The sequence below is a fragment of the Hypoxylon trugodes genome (assembly GCF_022578975.1).
Source record: "Hypoxylon trugodes strain CBS 135444 unplaced genomic scaffold F4822scaffold_9, whole genome shotgun sequence".
NCBI classification, from domain to species: Eukaryota; Fungi; Ascomycota; class Sordariomycetes; order Xylariales; family Hypoxylaceae; genus Hypoxylon; species Hypoxylon trugodes.
Genome location: NW_026250024.1, coordinates 1691396 through 1710654, shown reverse-complemented (window position 1 = coordinate 1710654; position 19259 = coordinate 1691396). Strand labels below are relative to the sequence as shown.

At 47.6% G+C, this 19259-nt stretch overlaps 9 protein-coding genes across 9 annotated transcripts; 1 reads left to right on the top strand and 8 right to left on the bottom strand.

Annotated features, from left to right (window-relative positions):
- Window positions 1-271: 271 nt before the first annotated feature.
- Window positions 272-2428, bottom strand: F4822DRAFT_376415 (major facilitator superfamily domain-containing protein). The gene is made up of 3 exons (XM_051456347.1): window positions 2166-2428; window positions 1299-2116; window positions 272-1161 (listed from the first exon to the last, which is right to left on the bottom strand). The coding sequence occupies exons 1-3, from the start codon at window positions 2268-2270 to the stop codon at window positions 423-425; spliced, it is 1662 nt and encodes a 553-aa protein (XP_051310662.1). The 5' UTR covers window positions 2271-2428; the 3' UTR covers window positions 272-422.
- Window positions 2429-2999: 571 nt separating this feature from the next.
- F4822DRAFT_376413 (uncharacterized protein) lies at window positions 3000-4257 on the bottom strand. The gene is made up of 2 exons (XM_051456346.1): window positions 3531-4257; window positions 3000-3424 (listed from the first exon to the last, which is right to left on the bottom strand). The coding sequence occupies exons 1-2, from the start codon at window positions 3978-3980 to the stop codon at window positions 3251-3253; spliced, it is 624 nt and encodes a 207-aa protein (XP_051310661.1). The 5' UTR covers window positions 3981-4257; the 3' UTR covers window positions 3000-3250.
- Window positions 4258-6519: 2262 nt separating this feature from the next.
- F4822DRAFT_416612 (uncharacterized protein) lies at window positions 6520-8010 on the bottom strand. Its single transcript, XM_051459352.1, has 3 exons — window positions 7688-8010; window positions 7319-7631; window positions 6520-7253 (listed from the first exon to the last, which is right to left on the bottom strand). Exons 1-3 carry the CDS (start codon window positions 7835-7837, stop codon window positions 6694-6696), a joined length of 1023 nt encoding a protein of 340 aa, XP_051310660.1. The 5' UTR covers window positions 7838-8010; the 3' UTR covers window positions 6520-6693.
- Window positions 8011-8726: 716 nt separating this feature from the next.
- F4822DRAFT_376322 (uncharacterized protein) lies at window positions 8727-10794 on the bottom strand. The gene is made up of 2 exons (XM_051456344.1): window positions 10357-10794; window positions 8727-10281 (listed from the first exon to the last, which is right to left on the bottom strand). The coding sequence occupies exons 1-2, from the start codon at window positions 10448-10450 to the stop codon at window positions 8930-8932; spliced, it is 1446 nt and encodes a 481-aa protein (XP_051310659.1). The 5' UTR covers window positions 10451-10794; the 3' UTR covers window positions 8727-8929.
- A 77-nt stretch (window positions 10795-10871) lies between these two features.
- F4822DRAFT_433424 (aquaporin-like protein) lies at window positions 10872-12027 on the bottom strand (the record flags this gene model as incomplete). The annotated part of the gene is made up of 4 exons (XM_051461842.1): window positions 10872-11083; window positions 11147-11372; window positions 11449-11526; window positions 11587-12027. The coding sequence occupies 4 exons, from the start codon at window positions 12025-12027 to the stop codon at window positions 10872-10874; spliced, it is 957 nt and encodes a 318-aa protein (XP_051310658.1).
- Window positions 12028-12737: 710 nt separating this feature from the next.
- Window positions 12738-14037, bottom strand: F4822DRAFT_376328 (NAD(P)-binding protein). The gene is made up of 2 exons (XM_051456345.1): window positions 13088-14037; window positions 12738-12998 (listed from the first exon to the last, which is right to left on the bottom strand). Exons 1-2 carry the CDS (start codon window positions 13773-13775, stop codon window positions 12796-12798), a joined length of 891 nt encoding a protein of 296 aa, XP_051310657.1. The 5' UTR covers window positions 13776-14037; the 3' UTR covers window positions 12738-12795.
- Window positions 13910-16227, bottom strand: F4822DRAFT_376307 (2-nitropropane dioxygenase). Its single transcript, XM_051456343.1, has 3 exons — window positions 15551-16227; window positions 15217-15478; window positions 13910-15129 (listed from the first exon to the last, which is right to left on the bottom strand). Exons 1-3 carry the CDS (start codon window positions 15561-15563, stop codon window positions 14301-14303), a joined length of 1104 nt encoding a protein of 367 aa, XP_051310656.1. The 5' UTR covers window positions 15564-16227; the 3' UTR covers window positions 13910-14300.
- A 510-nt stretch (window positions 16228-16737) lies between these two features.
- On the top strand, window positions 16738-18205 carry F4822DRAFT_433421 (Dihydropteroate synthase; the record flags this gene model as incomplete). The annotated part of the gene is made up of 2 exons (XM_051461841.1): window positions 16738-16977; window positions 17030-18205. The coding sequence occupies 2 exons, from the start codon at window positions 16738-16740 to the stop codon at window positions 18203-18205; spliced, it is 1416 nt and encodes a 471-aa protein (XP_051310655.1).
- A 346-nt stretch (window positions 18206-18551) lies between these two features.
- On the bottom strand, window positions 18552-19259 carry F4822DRAFT_433420 (uncharacterized protein; the record flags this gene model as incomplete). Its single annotated transcript, XM_051461840.1, has 2 exons — window positions 18552-18698; window positions 18786-19259. 2 exons carry the CDS (start codon window positions 19257-19259, stop codon window positions 18552-18554), a joined length of 621 nt encoding a protein of 206 aa, XP_051310654.1.

The window sequence follows — 19259 nt, the reverse complement described above, 5'->3', positions numbered from 1 at the left end:
ACAATGTGCTATAGAAGAACTGTAATTACAGCGCTCTACAGGATAAAAGACACTATAAATATAGCGCCCTATAATCACAGGGCGCTTTAGTGGGATACTGTGAAGTCCTGTACCTAGGTATAGGGGGGTAGATGCTATAACTCGAGCCACTATAGTACTGTATGTACATATATCGCTAAAACCCCCTATAATCACAATAACATGGTAGAATACGCCACCACACTATATATTCACACGGCATTTTGGCACATTGACGCTTTTACACCCATTGGACCGCCGTAAATTATATACGTTAATTACCTAAGAAGGACAGCCCAACTAATTAAGATGTCGAATGACTCTATTCAAAACATATATACCCATCCCTAACAAGTATATATATCATCTAATACTTGACATGCTGAATTACTTATATAGACCCCTTACTTCGAATTACTTATTTCATTGGTTTCGTTCACCTGGCGCTCTTCACTCTTTATTTCCGTCACTTCTTGTTGTCCAATCGTTTGAGCTTTTGTACCATCAAGAGCTTCATTCCTGCCTTTCTTCATAGAGCCCCATCGAGCCCCCAAAGCTCCCACAGCAGACATACAGCTCAAAGCTAGCAAAATGTAAAGTGTCAGTATGAGAGAGCGGCTGTAAGCCATAATTGCTGCCCCCTGGCTCTCTGGTGGTAGAGTAGATATTGAGTCACCGGCATCTAAGTTTAGGAGCAAGGAGACGTCCAAATCGGGAATTATGGACTGAAGATGGGAGTGCAGCTCGCCTTGTAGGATACTCTGTGCCACGGCCACAAAGATCGATGAACTGAGATTTTGGACCAGCGTGATAAACGTTACACCCACAGGTATGTCCGCACTTGGCAGTACGGTTTGGACTACATAGCTGGGCTGCCCAAACCCGAAGCCGACACCAAACCCATATAACAGCTGATACCCGACAATTCTAGCTGTAGAAGAGTTCAGGTCTATCGTTGTTAGCAGTGCAGCTCCAGCTATTGCCAACGCAGTGCCTGCGATCATCCCTGGATTATAGTACCCAACCATGCTGGTGACTGCACCTGCAACGATGGAGCACACGACATATCCAGCAATCAGAGGAGAAAGCAACGCCCCTGACGAAAGGGCTGAAAAGCCACGCACGGTTTGGAACCAGACCGGACTTTATCAAAGGGAGTCAGCAATTATTATTTTCAGCAAGGCAATGGGGTATATCCCAGGAGCAGATATCCCCTTTAGAGATTGATGACTTTCAAGATAGACTAAAGGGGTAAAAGAATAACTCTTGAAATCACTTACAGGTAGACCACAGCGACATAGACACCGCCAGTAATACACATAGCATAGCTAGCGGCGAGCCATATGTCACGGTTCCGTGCTAAGCTCGAAGGGATTGTACGCTCAGTTCCGGTAATTGACGTTGTCTGAATTGCGACAAATACCATCGCCAAGACACCAAGGGTAACAAATAAGGCGACAATGCGTCCATTCTTCCAAGGATATGTTGACCCTCCCCATTGTAGCGCGAGTAAGAGACATATTAGGGCCCCAACCATACAGGCTGTCCCTGGTATATCTAAATGCTGGCATTTCTTGACGAAACTAGTAGCTTGCACCCCTTGTTCCTTGGGCATACGAACGAACAGTGCACACAGGACGACTGTGACAGCACCTAGAGGCAGATTGATCCCGAAACACCATCTCCACGTAGCTCTATCAGTTAGTGCTCCGCCGAGAAATGGGCCGATAATGGCCGCAAGCCCGAATACTCCAGACATGATCCCTAAGTAAGCCGCGCGGCGATCAAGAGGAATGAGCTTAGTTGTAATCAATATGCCACCAGAGAAAATGCCAGCGGCCCCGAGGCCAGCAATCGCTCTGCCGATAATCAAAGCCACCGAACCGGGAGCTGTGGCACAGATCAAAGATCCGACCTCGAATAAGGCAATAGCAGCCAAATACACCAGCTTAATGGAGAAGTGGCTGTAAAGTTTCCCGTAGAACAGCTGGAAGCTACTCAAGGTAAGGAGATAAGCATTTGTCCACCACCCAATGTCTGCTAAAGCATTGAATTCGTCGCTAATGACTGGTGTCGCTGTAGCTAAGATGGTTCGATCCTGTGATGATCGTCAGTGTTGTTTCGATTGCTAAACCGTGCGTCCGTACCATGCCCGTCAAGAAGACAGCTAAACAAAGCGCGACGACAATTAGTATCAATCGAAAATTCCCGGGCTGCGCGGCAAGCTCAGTCGCGTTTCGTTGTGATTCCATTGTGGGGGGGTGGAGGGGTTAAATGAATAATGATGTGGTTAATGGAAAGAATGTTGAATGCACTCATTGCATGGAACTACGTATCCTCGGATGACACAGGCACAAGGACTGTCATTTTTAATTTGTTACATGTTGGCAATGTATCTCATGAGAGAAAAAAACAAAGCCAACAAGTACCTCAACTGTTGTTGTACAGATAATTTATAGGTACCTAGATTTGTGTGCCCAGATTACGATAGGTAACTTGGGTGCTGGGATTCGATCTGTATGATTGGTGCTACGGGAAGGTAGCGTAAAAATACTCGTGAATCGTTGAAATGGCGGTTTGGAAGGGTTTTTTTTCAAATGGACCGGGGTGTCCGGCCAACCAGCTTTGCTGCACCTCTAGAGCAGCTAACATCAACCTCCCTTCCATGCTGCTCAAGCCGGGCTGGCAAGCTTGTACGTACAATATGATCGATCTGCGTGTTAGGTGGTGAGTTAACCAACTGGTCCGACAGTCCGACCAGTATATGTTCTACTACTACCTAGGTAGGTAAGGGATGTAAGACTCAGACCAACCCTCAGACTAGTGTTTAGGGCCCCTTCGTCGTTCTACTTATATTTGAGGATGCTTATGTATTTTTGATCCGGCGTATGGTATTTATTCCACACTTGGTTAATTCGTTCATGAATGGGCTCTTGGTTAGCGATGGATCTTACTTCGTACTATGACTTTGATGCTTGAGGTTTATGGTTATGAGTTCAGGGCTGCCAGGACATTACCTAGCACAATAGCAGGGTATACAGTGCCTAAATGCCCTAAATCAGCCACCCCCTCCCACAATCATGTGATACTGTCGGAAACAATAAGAAATGTTTAGTGGTGGGTAACCTTGGAAGTTACATGAAGTCATTACATCCCGTAGCTCTACCCTTAAAATTCATCATATTTCCCCCCCTTTTCTCTCCCCCAATTCCCTCTTTCTTCCCAGTTGCCTCTAGCTAGTCGATGCTTGGTTAGCAGCCTCCAAACTAGCAGTGCGTGCCTTGCACAAGGGCCTGTGTCGTTTAATCCAATCCTGTTTCTGGCATTCCTTACTGCAGTAGTAGACGGAATTGCACGCGCCACAACAATGGAGGTCCCCTATCTTGAACATCTCGTTTGTCGGACACTGGGAAGAAGTCAATCAGCATCACTATCGGAACTGGATAACATTTTAAACACTAGGTGGTAGAAATATGCGGAATCCGAAGGGGAGAGTGTAGATCAGTAAGTACCTTGAAGTTCCCACACATCATCTCACCCTTCTCCCGACCCCGAAGCCGCATCTGCCTCGCCTCATCAAACCGACCCTGAGCCTCGCGCACAGCGCCGATGTTATCTCGTGTGGCAGCTGCATCCGCCCTGGGGTCCTCGCGCTCGCGAACGGCAAGGGCCTTGGCGAATGCCTCGTCGGCCTCATCCAGGCGACCGGCGCCGAGAAACGCTTCGCCTAGGCCGTTGAAAGTAATGGCCGCCTGCATCGAGGTTTCGGGATACGCGCGGAGCTTAAGCTGTAGAGCTTGTTGGTGTAGACGGATGGCTTCGTCGTATTGCTCGGTCTGGACAGCGACTCCGGCTTCGTTGGAGAGCGTAATAGCATCAGTGTTGGCGCGGATCACGGCTTCTCTTTCGGCTCCGGATATGCCAGGGAGCATGTAGTTCATATGAAAAAAGGGGGGCGGCATCTTGTTATCTGGTTTGGCGATGTATAGTTGGTAACCAGATTTGTGTCTAGATGGAGAGGTGGCGATTCAGGTTAGTTCGATCAATTGGTTGAAGAGCTCGTGATCAGAATGAGTAAAAGGTAACAAATTCAAAGATATGTGTTCGCGGGAGCAGTTATTAATACTAAAGCGAGCGGTGTTGGTCGACCTCGTTTGGCAAACAGCAACGCATCGCGTTTGCAAGGCAATTACACGGAAAGCAGCAGATACATACATACGTCAAACACACATCCGAACGGACAAAATTAGTGGGCCTACGAGGAGGCGCATCATTGAAGTGGCAGGTTAGCAGGTGGCTTTTAAGTACCTAGTCCGAGGTGCTTTCCCGTCGAAACCCCCGATTCCACCGACCCCCATGGCGCCACCTACGATGCCACCTACGTAAGTTAGCCGTCGGTTCACTTCAACGAGACATATTCCGAAACTCCGATGCATATATGTTGTGATTCCCAAGTTATCCCTAATTTAAAATACTTAGAATCACCTAAATCAATGATGGTGGGTTACCATGAGCAATTATGTACGCATTACGATCCAAAATAATAGACTAAAAAAGGCAGGAGGAGAGTCCCCATACTGATCGATCGCCTCCTCCATTATGGTCTGATTATCCTTAAAAATCGCCCTCCATGCAGCTTCTGTTCTCTCCTCCGTGTAACAATGTTCAAGCTGGGGGAGGTAAGCCTTCATGGATTCCGCCAAATCAAGACCGATCCGCGTCCCGCCTTTCTCTGGGATCGCCGCCGCCTGCTCGAAAGACTCCCGACGCTCAGGAAGGTTTTCGTCCCACTCGTCGTCTTTATGCATAAGCGGCGCCAGACTTGCCAATTCAAACAGTATATGACTGTAAGCTTCGAATGACAAGGCTGGCATGTCCAGGAAGTCCGCGACTTCCAAGATCATCGCTACCTCACTGATGGTCCCGAGGGAATGCCGGTAGGCGCTGTCGACACTGTAATTGCGAAAGGGGCGGGTACCGTCCAGTACTTTGTCGACTAGAAGAGTAAGGGTTAGTGATTATAGCTTAGAAAATGTTATGAGTAGGTACGCGATGCCCTACATAAATTAGATATTCATGGTGGGTGAAACTTACAATCGCTGGAGGTACTTGACCACCATCTCCATCGACCGAGCATCGAGACCATGAAGCTCCATGCTATGGGAGCCTCGCTCCTGGTACTAGGGTAGTTATGTCTTCTTCAATTGACGTCATTGTAACTTACTCGGAAGGAGCCGGCCAAGGCGCGCCGGAAGAAGTTGCTGTGCTCCGTGATCCGGTCTCGGTGGACTTTCCAACGATGTTCGGTGCCTGCGAGGGTGATCTCCAGATCGGCGGTCCTGGAGAAATTAGTATGATATCTTCTTGTCGTCGTAGTAACTCACTCTTCGTTATATTTGATTGGTTTTAGACATTTGAAATTCTCGCCGACCATCATCGACCGCTCTCTGGATGGTGAGCCATGGTCGTGGTATCGGCGATAGAAGAGCACCCTCTCCTCCGCATCGTAGTAGGATATGAGAAGTCTACGGATCGTCCTCATCGCGAATTATCCTTCGGAAAGATATAAGGATGACGATCGGAAAACCACGAAAAGATCTTGAGTTCTCGAATCTTGGAGCTGCTTGGAGGGACAGAGGTTTGAAGGTTGGAATGGTTCGGTTCTTCGATAGCAGGTTAGAAACTAGAGAAGAGTTTGAAAAAAGAAGGACAGGAAATTGGTTTCTCGGTCGAATTACCTAGGTATATATAGAAAATTCAACGAGTGCACAGTAGCCGGAATCACCGCGTGGTCTCGATCCACCAACGGCCACCATACCTCGTTAGGAGCGAAGTTTTCACAGTGTAGGGGGCTATAATAGGTATAGCTATAGTACGAAGAAGAAAATTCCTTAGTGATATGGGAAGAAGCTATTTATACGAGCCACCAGTTATTTGCCAGTCAGAAAGTAAACAAAAGATGAAAATACAAACAGCGTGTGTAGAGGCCAACTAGAGACTATACGCTTGCTCTTGGGCGGCTTATTACAGTGATTAGGTACGCACCTACCATATAGGAGTCGAGAATACGGCGTTGTCATCCGTCCTGATTAGGGGCTACTGTGCGCGGGCGGAATCAAGTGAATCGTCTCTAGCCAAACTTCGCTGATTCCGCCGTACGCAACATTGACCATTTGCTGTTGATGTATGGAAGATGTTTGATCCTGTCAATACCATCACCACCATCCAATCTAGAACCTAGCCGGCGGTTGAGCAGCCCCATAGTCTGTGCTCTGGGTCTAGAGGATACTATGATAGGATAATGCTATCAGACGTCACATGCAGTTCTTTCAAATCGATCTATACTCCTATCAAGAGGCTATACTTGGATTGTGGAGCGTGAACCGGAACTTTGAAGTTCGGTTTACCTGCACCGTGTGGTGAACCCTACCTAGAACGGGGCCACTTTTCCTAGGATAAAGGGGTATCCGCCTACATCCATCCTGCTAAGGACATCTCGAGTAATAAATTCAAAATATTCAATTAAATCTATATCATATTCCGTAAAAGCGACAAAGCGAATCTAAGCATGAAAGCAATCATGGTATCATCCGAAATCAAAGGCACCACCCTCCGGCTAACCCATCATCAATAGCATCACTACCATCATAACTCATTCATATCCTATCCGTCCGCTCAACGCCGTCGTCGGAAAATCCCGAGTAAACCACGGTTACTATCCGTACTCCCTCTCGGCCCCTTCTCCCCATAAGCCCCCACCGCCCCAAATCGCCGGCGCGGGAGACAACACGAAGCGCACCAAAACAACATCGTAACGAACATAACCGCGAACGCAACCCAAGATATCGTCATAAACTTCGTGCCCTCAACAGCCGAGATGCCTACATCATCACCCGCATCATTGATCTCCGAGACTCCCTTCTTCGAGATCGCGGTTGCGATCGCGCTGCTGAGGGCCAGGGTTAAGGTGGCTAGTGCGGCGACAGCTATATTGATTATGATTGTCCCTCGGCCGATGACGTCGCGTCGCAGGGTTAGGATTACGATGCATGATAGAAAGGATAGGCCTGAGAACCCGCTGCCGAGGACGTAGAGGACGAAGGTTGCGAGGAGGAAGCTGTTGAGGTAGTTAATTGCTTCCCGGATTTTATCTGGGATTGGGATGTCGGTGGCGTTGATTTTGAGGGGGCCTTGGTCGATTTCCCTCTGGAGAATATCGGTGAGGTTGAAGTTGACTAGAAGACGATGTTAACTTAAGATATTCTAGGGATAAAAAATAAATGTTGGTGGATGTATATACCTCCTGGCGATTGCGCGGTACAGTTCGTGGTGTTGTACCAAGCACCCGACGAAGTAGCATTCGGCGCAAAGTTTCCCTCGCAAGCGGTCATGATATGGATGCTGTACCATTGAGATATTCCAAGTTTCTCAGACAACTTATCGGCAACATCATTTGCGATATCATTTAGTTGGTCCGTGATTTCACCTTCAATATCGTCAAGCCCATTTTCGATGTCGTCCCAGCCGAAACCATCGCTGTCAGTTGCTGTGGGTTGAGAACCAGAAGATGTAGATGTTGGAATGAGATCGTGTCCAAAGTTCGACATGTTGAGCTGAATCCGAGTTAGCTTATAGTATTCTATTAGTACTGCGTCGATCCAAGACCTACGGCAATAAGATGGTAGTCCTCCAGTGCCTTCTGTTGTGATCCAGAACCGGCGAATAACGCCAACATCGCTAGTACGAATCCCGCGATCGACAAGATAAGCGGGATTATGACCGCTATGGGCCTAATACTGCCGTCCCTAATGATGGCCATGTTTGCGCAGTAATATTGATGGTGTTCCGATAGCTGTATTGTTACCTAGGTAGGGAAGTAAAATGTTACTATAAGGTGAGGAAAAGGGGGGACGTCCGCCGGTGAGGGTTGGCCGATTGTTAAATAAGAGTGACCTAAAATATGAAGAACAAAGAATATTATTTCATTGCTTAGCATAAAGGGCATTTTACAATAACCCTGGCAATTAATACAATCACTAGGCGATTGTCCCGATATCTACAGCGGGTCCCACCTACAAGGCTTTAAACACTCACCATTCATTCGCTAGAATTCCATCTGAAGATTGGGAGGCCAACACATCTTGGTCAATTCTAGCAATCGATCGATTTTGCCGCTCGCTCGGCGTACGTACACGTACAACGCTCCCCTGGCCAGATTATGTCAAGACAGGGGAACAATCACTTTGTACCTATCATCCAACCAGGAAGCGAGGAGAACCGTTTTCACGAGCGGCATCTGAGTGGACGGAACATGCGTCACAAAGTGATTTTGCCTCCTTTCGTCCAAGTCTTCAGCGATGATTGGCTACGAATTAGCGTTGCGTCATAAGGGTCCATCTAGAAATAACCCCTGTAAAACCGGTTCGGCACCGTACTAACCATTCAACCCTAGCACGCTATTCGGTTAATGATGGAGACATAGCCCCCAGCCCCCGTTGGCGTCCTTTTTGACGGTTGCTGATAGCCACAAAGTCGTCTTGCTTGGCTGTTCTTCAAACTGCTTCGTAAGAGAAGAGCGTCTAACGACAATACGCGGTAAAATTTGACGCTATTCCGTATATGGAAGAATCTAGACCATCAGAACGCATCAATCTATTCCAAAATTAGGGATTCTTTGTCCTCACTGAAGAATGAAATAATGGCTTGTTACTGGTACCTAGGTAGTTTGGTGTAGTCCCTGAAAGCGTTGTATTTATTTTTATTTTAGCGTATTTTAGTGGGGGAATCGCGAGTAGAGCGCGGACTCCTTAGGCTATGATAAACTGAAAAGCTCAGTTTCTAGGGGCGTAAGCTGTAATTTTCGTGCAATGTGATTAGTATTAAATTGATTTGGCGATAAATTCTGCCCAGCTTATATAATACCACTAAGTTGGTGACTCTCCACAACCGCCTTCGCGCCGTCCGTTAGGGTATCCTTCTCGACTGTGATCCAACGTCCCCTCCCGGATCGCTTCGTTCTAATATGCTTTTCAACTGCCTTCGCGGATTCTACCCATTCTGCAAATCGAAGTATTTGGCCTCTCGATGATTCATCCGTGAGAGCGTAACCGGAGCAAAGTCTTAATGTTGTGATTTTGCCCCAGTCCCCGATCCAATCGACAAAGTCGAGAGTGAAGTCGCCATCTGACTCTTTCATCAGCGCCGGGAACCAATCACTACAGCCGGTTAAGTCGAGATACTCGAGGCGATATAGGAATTTGCTCAAACGCTTGAGAATTAGGATTGCTTCGGACCAATCGCCGTCTAAATTGTGACTGTATGGCCCGGTGCCTCCGTATTGGATAGTTCTCCCGGTCACCGAAGATGAAACTTTGGCGAATTTCGCATTTGGGGTTAAAGATGGTTCAGGCCAGCCGGATAAGTTGAGATGCGAAAGTGTTGACAATTTACTAGCCAGTCCGAGGAGTTGCTTCCAAGAAACATTAGGTGCATTCTCAGGGTCAACTGCGAGGGATAGCCGTGTTAAATTCGGTAAGAGTTGAACTGCTCCGGCAACAGGTTCCGGTGCATCCCACGAATCCTTAAGATCAGTCTCAATGGCGACTTTGGGAGGGTGAAGTAATTCGTTCAACTCCTTTATTGTTAACGACTTTCCGACCGAGCTAGTCAAATCCAAGCAAAATATGTCCGCATTTAGTACATTCAGATCAGGCTTTTCGATGCCGTACTCTGCAAGCATCTCGTCCGCAGGGCCAGCCAGGACTAGTCGTAAGTCTTTAGCGGTCAACCCCGGCCCATAAAGCTCAGAAACATAGCTGAGCAACGCCGCTCGCAATTGATTGGGGAGTGTATATAGATAAAACTGGTTCCAATGGCGTTGTTGCTCCCAATCTAGAGCCATCCGTCGAAGAAGCTGATCTATTAGACTACCATCTTCGGGTGCGTAGGCGCCTGGCAGAGGCCAGTGCTGAATCCAACTTCCAACATCGGCGTTCGGATCGGGCGGAGGAGCGTGTTGCGACTGTGCTAGTGATAGCCAACTTCGTGGTGGCGGGGGGCCTGGAGGTGCGCGACGGCCACTAGCATCGCGACGCTGTGGTCTTCTGGGCAGTGGAGCGGGTGTCTCGGGGATTTGGAGAATCTGGCGGATCGAAGGAGGGACAGTGGGTGTCGCTACCGAAAAGTTGTTACGGGCGCCATTTTGATTTATACTGGTCCGTCGCAGTTCGGAGAGGATCTGATTTACTGAGCGCTCATGTTGTTCTACGCTTTAATCATCAGCAAAATATTCGCGATCGGAGTTTAAGATGGTTGAAATGGCGCAAGTTGTGTACTTACCGGGCGTCGATCGTGACGAGGAGGATAGGGTAAGCGAAGGCGGGGCTACTGAAGGCGGTTTTGAGTATCGGTTTATGTGTCTTTTCTTAGGCATAACAGTTGAAGATGGCGAAACCTATCTTGCCTGCTTGCGAAAAGAAGATTTCGCAAAGTTTAAGAAGCCCGACAGCATTTGAAGTGCTAGTTGGTAAAATGGTGAGATAAATTGGAGACTTGAAGAATTTAGAGGACTTAGAAAGGACTTGGAGATGACTCAATTGATGAGTCAAAATTGATTACGTAACAAAGAAGGAAGCGACTAGGTAGGTAGATGTCGCTTAACCCGTATCTATCCCGTAGATAGCTCCTTCGTCAATAAATTTCTAATTAAATATCACTCGTAACTTTTTAACTAATACATTATTATACATCGTCATGACTCTTTTCTTTTCTTGGTCATTAAGAATCCCAAACCCGACCGGAGTAATAAAGAATGTCTAAATAGCAGTTTGCCCGCAACCTGCTAACCCCTCCTTTTACACCTCTGGGGGAGCATGAGCATTGTCTTGACCAGGATTGGCTTCTTCGTAATGGCAAATCTTAACGAAGCGATAGTATCCCGCCGCGATTAAAGCGCCTAGAAGAGGACCGACCCAATAAATCCAATGGTATCCTGGGAATTGAGGCGCAGCTACGGCGCAACCAAGACTACGTGCTGGGTTTAGTGAGCCGCCGGTGTAATAAACGCCTATTAATAACCCAAATTAGTCCTATTGTTCACATTCATCGAAACATTGACTCATTTACTCACCAGGAATCTCGGCGACGAATAACGCTAATCCAATTCCAATCGGTGCCAAGAATGTATCTTTAGACTTTTCAGCTGCGAGCATGAGAATTACAAACACAAGATAGCAGGTGAAGAACATCTCAGCGAAGACGCCTTGCGCAAGATTCATTCCGGGTGCCAGCGTTGTGTTGATTGCTGAGATGTCGCCTGGAAACATTACTTTCACCACAGCGCCCGCGCACATACACTATATCAACGATAGTTAGCAAAACTTTCCACTCCTAACATGCGCCAAAAGGAGTAAGAAAAACTCATTTACTTACGGCAATCAATTGTGTCGGTATGAGGAAAGCACCTCTGACCCAGGGTAATTGTCCAGCGATACACATACCCAGAGTTACCTATCGCGCGTCGGAGTTAGTCATAGTCAACGAGGCCATCATCACCGGACTTCAACATACCGCCGGATTAAACAGTCCTCCACTAATCCTATAAAACGCCCAAACAGTAACCAACAACGAGAAACCATAAGCAAGCGAAATGTAAATCACTCGCGAACCACTCGGCGTAGCAGCACCTTGGTCAAGTACCATGAGGTGACCTGCATATCCGAAGAACAAGAATAAGAAGGTTCCAACAAATTCACCTGTGGCCGCCACGAGATGTTTTTCGAATGGGTTCAAATGTTGGAAATGGTGATGGCGTTGTTGAATATGCTGACGAGGTCGTGCATAGCCGCTAGCTGGTCTGTCGTAACCATGCGAACGTCGCTCATAGCCATTAGGATTTCTGTCGTAGCCGGTAGCATGTCTATCGTAACCATTGGCGTGTCGGTCGTAACCGTTAGAAGGCCTACGGCGACCGTCTACGGGTTGGTGACGTTTTTCGTGGACGTGAGGCATTGTAAGAATGTGATGGTCAGTCGTAAGTTTACCTGTTCTCCAACCCTTCGGTCTCTGGTTGATGATTTCGAGAATTCATGATTCTTGGGAGCATTTCGAAATTTTCTTCCTTCTATATAACATCAGATTTGCTAGATCTCTTTTGACGGTGACTTGACGATCCAGTGGAGTATGAATGATGCAACTGATCGAGTATCTAAGGAGGTTGGCATTGAGAGTCTAACGTTAGCTATGTTAGATTTACTAACTAAGGAGTTAGGTGAGTCTCTAAAACGCCAACTAGTAACAATTAGTCGCTGGCTAAGACTAGATTTGTTACCTAAATGGTTAGAGGCATAGGAGCATCAGCTCCCCGATCTACCTAGGTAGTAATGCCTTGGAAGTTGCGGCCATTGACGCGGCAGGTTGAGCTACGTAAGTAAAGACTATGCATAAACACTAATTCGATCGACCGATGAGAGCGTGGTGGCCGCCGGAGGATAATACCTCCGGAGTTACTCGGATGAGTAAAGCCGTGAATGAGCTTCAAGCCACAAAATCTATATATTTTGATGTTTTAGATCCGATCGAAGGTGGTGTATGTGAACAAAATTCATATCAACGGTTTACTCCTAGGATCTGCAGTAAATATCTGTACCTAGTCCCGTTCTAAACGCCATTCAAGATCATTCATAACTATATACTCCATTTTGTTTGCCTGATTGTAGCCTTCTAACCACTTCCCACCCAGTCAAATACCACGGCACCAAGGGACCCTTCCTTGTCCGTTTATCGTCCGGCGATAACATTCAGCACTCCTCCATCAACCGCAATAATCTCACCATTAACATATTGGTTCTTGGCAAGATATAAGACAGTCATCCCCATCTCCTCTTCACGTCCAGCCCTCATAAGCGGAACATGTCCCTTATCTTGAATCTTCTCTGCCGGCACATGACTCTTCTGCCTATCATCGCTACTCTTAGCCGTCACTGTAGTAAATGGAGTTAGCTAACCATTTCCCAGAGAACTTCTATTATAAAGAGAGTATGTTATAAAAAAAATTCCGAAGTTTACTCACTCTCACTAGGAAAATACCCGGGCGCAATCGAATTAACCCTAATCTCCGCCTTCTGGAACTCAGCACTCATAAGCTTCGTTAAATGTACCGTCGCCCCTTTCGCCGTATTATAACTAAAATGGCCCTGGGCATGTCTCATAATCCCCGACATCGAAGAAATCGTAATCACCGAGCTGGAATACGGTTCCAACGGGCCCTTAGGCCGTAAACCAGCCTGCAGCAACGGAAGGAAAGCCACTGTAGTAAAATACACAGCCGTCACGTTCGTGTTGAAGTTCTCGTGCCAATCGGAAGGATCCTCGTTATTCCATAACCGCGCTTTTAGGTCGTCGGCTTCGGAATGCTCGGGCTCCGCTTTTGGGCCTGAGATCCCGGCGTTGCAGACGAGCAGGTGGATGTACTTTTCACGTTGGCTTAGGTCTGCGACGAGGCGCTCTAGGTCTTCCTTATTTGTTACGTCGCAGGGTCCGATTGGGATGATTTGCCCGCTTCCGCGTGCTGGTTGGTGGCTCTTTGCTGCGTTCTCGAGGACTTCTTTTCGTCGTCCTGTGATATACACTTTGGCGCCGTTGGCGGAGAGAGCTTGGGCGGCCATGAGCCCGATGCCGGTCCCACCGCCCGTGACTACGGCGACGTAGTCTTTTACTCCGAAGAGTTTTGTTACGTCGAATTGGTGTGTATCGGCCATACTAACAGCGATACGTATATCCTAATACGGTATTGTTTAGGACGATGAAGTGTTGGGCTAGGGAATCAAGTATGGTGGCAATAATTGGGTATATGTAGGCGTATAAGGAAAGAGATCACGAGTGCGGGCTAGAAAAAAAGGATAGAGAATTAATATTGGATTATTCGCAGCAGTGAGGTCACATCCACACCTTTTTAGAAATGGTGATATCAAATATGCATGCTCACATGTAACAACGAGTGGTGACGTAAGGGTACTATTTACTTACACCACGTGGGGCAGGGATCTGTGTGAGCAAGGGAGGTGAGATGATGAGCAGAGGCTCCGCTGCAAATCTAAAAATGGAATATGAATTTTCGCCTTCAGTCGAATCTCTATTCTTTTAATTAAAGAAAAAAAAAATCAATTGCCTATTGTCGTGGTAGGCTTGTGGTGGCTAGCGGGTTGGCAGTCATACCCAATTTGAAATACCTAATATATCGATACAATCACGTTGCGCTTCGCAAAAATTTCCATCAAATATCTCTACAACTTCGACACCATCTTGGTGCCTTCCTTCAACATCGCTGAAGCGTCTTCAATGAACTCATCCACAACGGCCTTTGCGCTCTTTTGTTCGTTGACTAGGGCGGCGCATTTACCCATTAGGTATGGTCGGAATTGGTCCATCGCATCATCTATGTCCTCATCGCTGGCACCATCGCCGGAGCCTGAGCCTGTGCCGTTCGCAACCTTCTCAAGGTCGTGTTCGTAGGGAAGAATTCCCTTAGCAGTTAATTCCCTAATCTCGGCTTGACGCTCAGTTTCCCAGTTCTCGATATACGGGTTCTTTCGCACTCGTAACGGACGTCCGGTAAAGATGAGTGTTCGGATAGTGTCGTTGAATCCAGCAGTCCTTACTGATTCCTTGTGCGATTCAGGTGCTCCAGCTTCGTCGACCAGGATGAATCGGGTACCAACCCAGACGGCGCCTGCGCCCATCATGAGCGAGGCAGCTAGCAACTGACCGTTATGGATACCACCGGCGGCAATGACTTGAACCTGCTTTCCTGAAACGGGGCTCTTCTTTCCCTTGCAGATTTGCACGCAGGCGGGGATTAGGACAGTTGTCGGGACATCTCCTGTGTGACCACCACCCTCACCACCTTGCGCGCAGATAATGTCGCATCCAATATCTAGCGCCTTCTGTACGTGCTTAGGGTGTCCAACCATGTTCATGTAGTAAATGCCGTGCTTGTGCAACTTGTCGACGACAGATTTGGGTGGTACGCCAACCGCGGAGACGAAGAGCTTAGCTCCCGATTCGATGATTATGTCGACTAATTCGTTAAGCTTGCCTTTCGTGTAATCGTAACTGTTACAGGTTCAATTAGTCAACGGGAATTTCTAAATGGTACACATTGTCATTGGGCAATGAGTACTAAAACCTCGGAGAGCATACTTTGTTTTCCTAGCATTACCACCAACTTGTGGCAGTAATAGGTCAATACCGAAGGGCGCATTCTTATCGTGTAAGTAAGATTTCAACTCGTCGATTTGTTCCTTTAGCATGCTCGGGCTGTATGACATGCCTCCAATAACACCGAGACCGCCAGCATTTGTGACAGCTGCTGCTAGCTTGGGACCAGCAGCAACATTCATACCAGCCAGGAGGATTGGATGGTTGATCCCGAAAAGATCGGTGATGGGTGTTCGAATTCTCTCTGAGGAACCATTCTTTTGTCAGCATGCGACCCCTAAAACTAATGTTTGCTGCTGCTCATTTTGCAACTTACGTGGTGATGCCATATTGACTCTATTAAATGATTATGCGACTATAAGGCAAAGAATTTCGTATATTTGTCTTGGGGGGGTTGGTCCCAGAACTTCAGAAATAATAGAGTGGTATATATAACGGAAAAATCAATTCTAAAAAAGAAAAAGAAAGTCAAGTTGAATCACAAGATTTCGGCAAAGCGGGCGGCAAGGGGAATTTCATTGATGGACAGTGGAGTTGGTGGAAATTGGGGTAGAACAGACGGTCCGTAGCATCTCGTATGGCTGAATAGCACAGTAGACCCTTAGTTCGTCTGGGGAACCGAGGCATCTTTGAATGCCTAGCTTCAGTGACTAGGATGTCTAGCTGAGCAGCGCAGCTTCCCAAGAACGAACCAGAATATTGAATCACGCGGTACCGCAAACAAACATTTGAACAAGTGGAACTTAGCCGAGGTTTTGGCTTAATTCGGTTAGACTAAGGGACTTGTAGATACGGTACTTTTGCTTTTTTTGGTACCATTGTCCGCGTGAGAATCTACGGACCAAGCATTGCTGTAAGGCGCCGCATGAGTATAATTATGTTCGGATGACATTTTGAAGAAGCTTTGATAAAAGTTACAAATTGAGTATAATGTTGGAAGTTAAGTGTTGGTTAATTGATCTGATAAGTGAGATTTCCACGTAAGCATGTTCCTTGTGGTGTAGGGAACGGATCGGATCGAATCCATGCGCGTCATCATTTTTCAAAAAGTCCGGGGCTGTGTATTACATAAGGTTATTGCATTAGATAATTCATAATTTTATAAATCGGTAGGTTATGTGGAATTATGTAAGACATCTTAATCTTGCTTGCTTACATAATGTGATGAGACGAGACGGAAATCGGTACGTACCTTGCTTACAGTGGAACTTTGGAAAAATTGCAGTCAAATTCAAACAAGTCGAAATCCAAATCAGTTTTAGATAGTAAAGAAAAATTATCGATAATGTGTAATCATCCAATGGGGGATTTGACTCGCGGTTGATTTCCTCCATATAGTGTCAAATGAATCTTTTATCATCGAGACTTCTAGGATGGAGTTTTTCATCTTACCGCGCTCGAGTATCGTCGTCTTCCATTAATTCGTGGTGGTCATCTCCAAGTGACTCGACTCGATTCCCTTTTCGCGACATACCGAATCATACAACCTCCCAAAAGAGGACAATGGATCGCCAATTCTCAACCAATCCATCTCGTAAAGCATGTGGTTGTGCCGAACGTCGCGGTAAGAGGACCGCCTACATTGCTCTAGGTAGCAATGTTGGTGATCGGATATCTATGATTGAGCAAGCATGCAAGGAAATGGACTCGAGGGGCATCAAGGTGAAGAGAACCAGTAGCCTCTGGGAAACTAATCCCATGTACGTCCTAGATCAAGATAGGTTTATAAATGGAGCATGCGAGGTTTGTACCGTAATTCTCACCTCCTAGACCTAAGCTGAGTGATCTTAACTAGGTGGAAACCGATCTTGAGCCGTTGCCATTACTCGATCAGCTACAAGATATAGAGATATCCATGGGACGGCGGAAACTCATTAACAAAGGCCCTCGGAATATTGATCTTGATATTCTGCTCTATGAAAATGAAAGTGTTGATCATGAGAGGCTGAAAATCCCTCATATTGGTATCCCAGAGCGTGAATTCGTTCTCCGTCCCCTTGCCGAACTCATACCGCATAAGTCAATAGACTCCTCCAAGCCTTGGAAGTTTATCCAGGACTATTTGAACGAACTACCCCCAGCTCCTGAGCCTCTCTCGACTCTGACGCCGATTTGTGACTCAGTGGAGCCTTTAAATGCCCTCAAGGCGACTCGGAAAACGCAAGTAATGGCCATCCTTAACATAACGCCCGATTCTTTCTCAGATGGAGGTATCCACACCCCCGATTCGCTAAGGGATACAGTCATGGCTTATGTTCGAAGGGGCGCCACGATCTTCGACATCGGCGGACAATCTACAGCACCGGGAACGCTCGAGGTCAGTGCTCAAGAGGAAATGGATCGCGTTCTGCCCGTTATCGAGCTCATTCGTAGCCTACCCGAAACACGCGATGTTGCTATTAGTGTAGATACATACCGATCATCAGTCGCCGAAGCAGCCGTAAAGGCAGGTGCAGACATTATCAACGATGTCTCGGCCGGACTTATGGACCCGGAGATGTTCTCCACAATGGCCCGATTAGGCAAGACTGTGTGCTTTATGCACATGCGAGGAAACCCTAGTACGATGAGCAAATTAAACGAGTATCCGGAGGGGTTGATTCCTACTATTGCCCGGGAGTTATTGGAGCGGGTAGCGGCTGCTGAAGCTGCGGGTATCCGTCGGTGGCGTATCATCCTTGACCCCGGTCTCGGATTCGCCAAGGTAGGCGAGCAGAACTTACAGCTCCTGCGCCATTTCGATGAGCTGCGAAGCTGGCCGGGATTAGAAGGTCTGCCATGGTTAGTAGGGTCTAGTCGTAAGAGCTTTATTGGTAAAGTCACTGGGGTACCAAAACCAATAGACCGCGTATTTGGTACGGCAGCAACCGTCACCGCGGCGGTGCAGGGGGGCGCAGATATAGTTCGCGTTCACGATGTTGTGGAGATGGGACAGGTAGTAAAAATGGCCGATGCCATCTGGAGGTATTAGATTCACCTCTAAGCTGCAGCCGCAGCCGCAAACGAGTATACACCTCACCTCTCACGACGAGTTTCCATGGTCATCCTTTTACCAATCTGTTCTTATCCTCTCGTCCAGATCTCGTCCATCTTTTCTTTTTCTTCACTTAAACTCCGTATCACAACCACAAACCGTCTCTCGTTCTAGTAACCCGTGCAAGCAACCAGTATTCATCCCAGACTTAACGTCCTAGCAATCATTTTTCCGAATTTCTCTCCGTTTCCTTCGCGAAATTTCAGTTGCTAGCAGAGCCGTCAAATTGTTCCTTCTCTGATCCTTCGTGACTTCGTGTGCAGTTTCCTCTTCTTCCTGCGACCTAGACGCTAGGTCCAGGCATGACGTGAACAAACGAAGTAGTCGAAGTAGACGGAGTGTTCTCGTCAGGAGTCAGAGGGGTGCCTTGGTCAGAGGTGATGTCGAAACCAACAGGACCGCCGGACTCAGTTGAGGCATAGCCCCAAGGCTTTTTACAAATGTTAGCGACTATTACACCACGAAGCTCGGATTTGATTGAGAGGCGGCGGGGGGGATAGACAAGGAAATTACGAACCTCTCGGTGGCTGATAGCAAGGGCCCGACTAGCGATGGCGTCGGTGTTGCCCGTAGAATAGTCAGGAAGCGGGCATGCGATGGCCATGAGTTGGTCGATGTCGATCTGGACATCGTTACCACTACCGAAGTCAGGGGTGTCGGTAGAACGAATTGCCGACAGAGTTTCCATACTGGGGAAATGCTCGAGCCAACGAGTGCCCGAGGGGGTGGCGTTCAGAAGGCCACGGCTGGCCTTGGGTCGCACAGCAGTGGGTAGCTGGGTGGTGGTGGGAGCCGCAGTAGTGCTGTAGCGCGCCGGGTAAGCGGACGGGATAGGGTTATGGGCCGGTCGAAGCGGCGATTGGAAGAGGTCGTTCAGCGGTTGAGGGGGCATATGTCCAGGAAGCTTGCCAAGGGAGGTGGCGTTTGCGTCGACCTCGGGCTCCTCGAAGTCATCGGCACGGCCGAGGCAACGAGAGAAACAATTACCCAT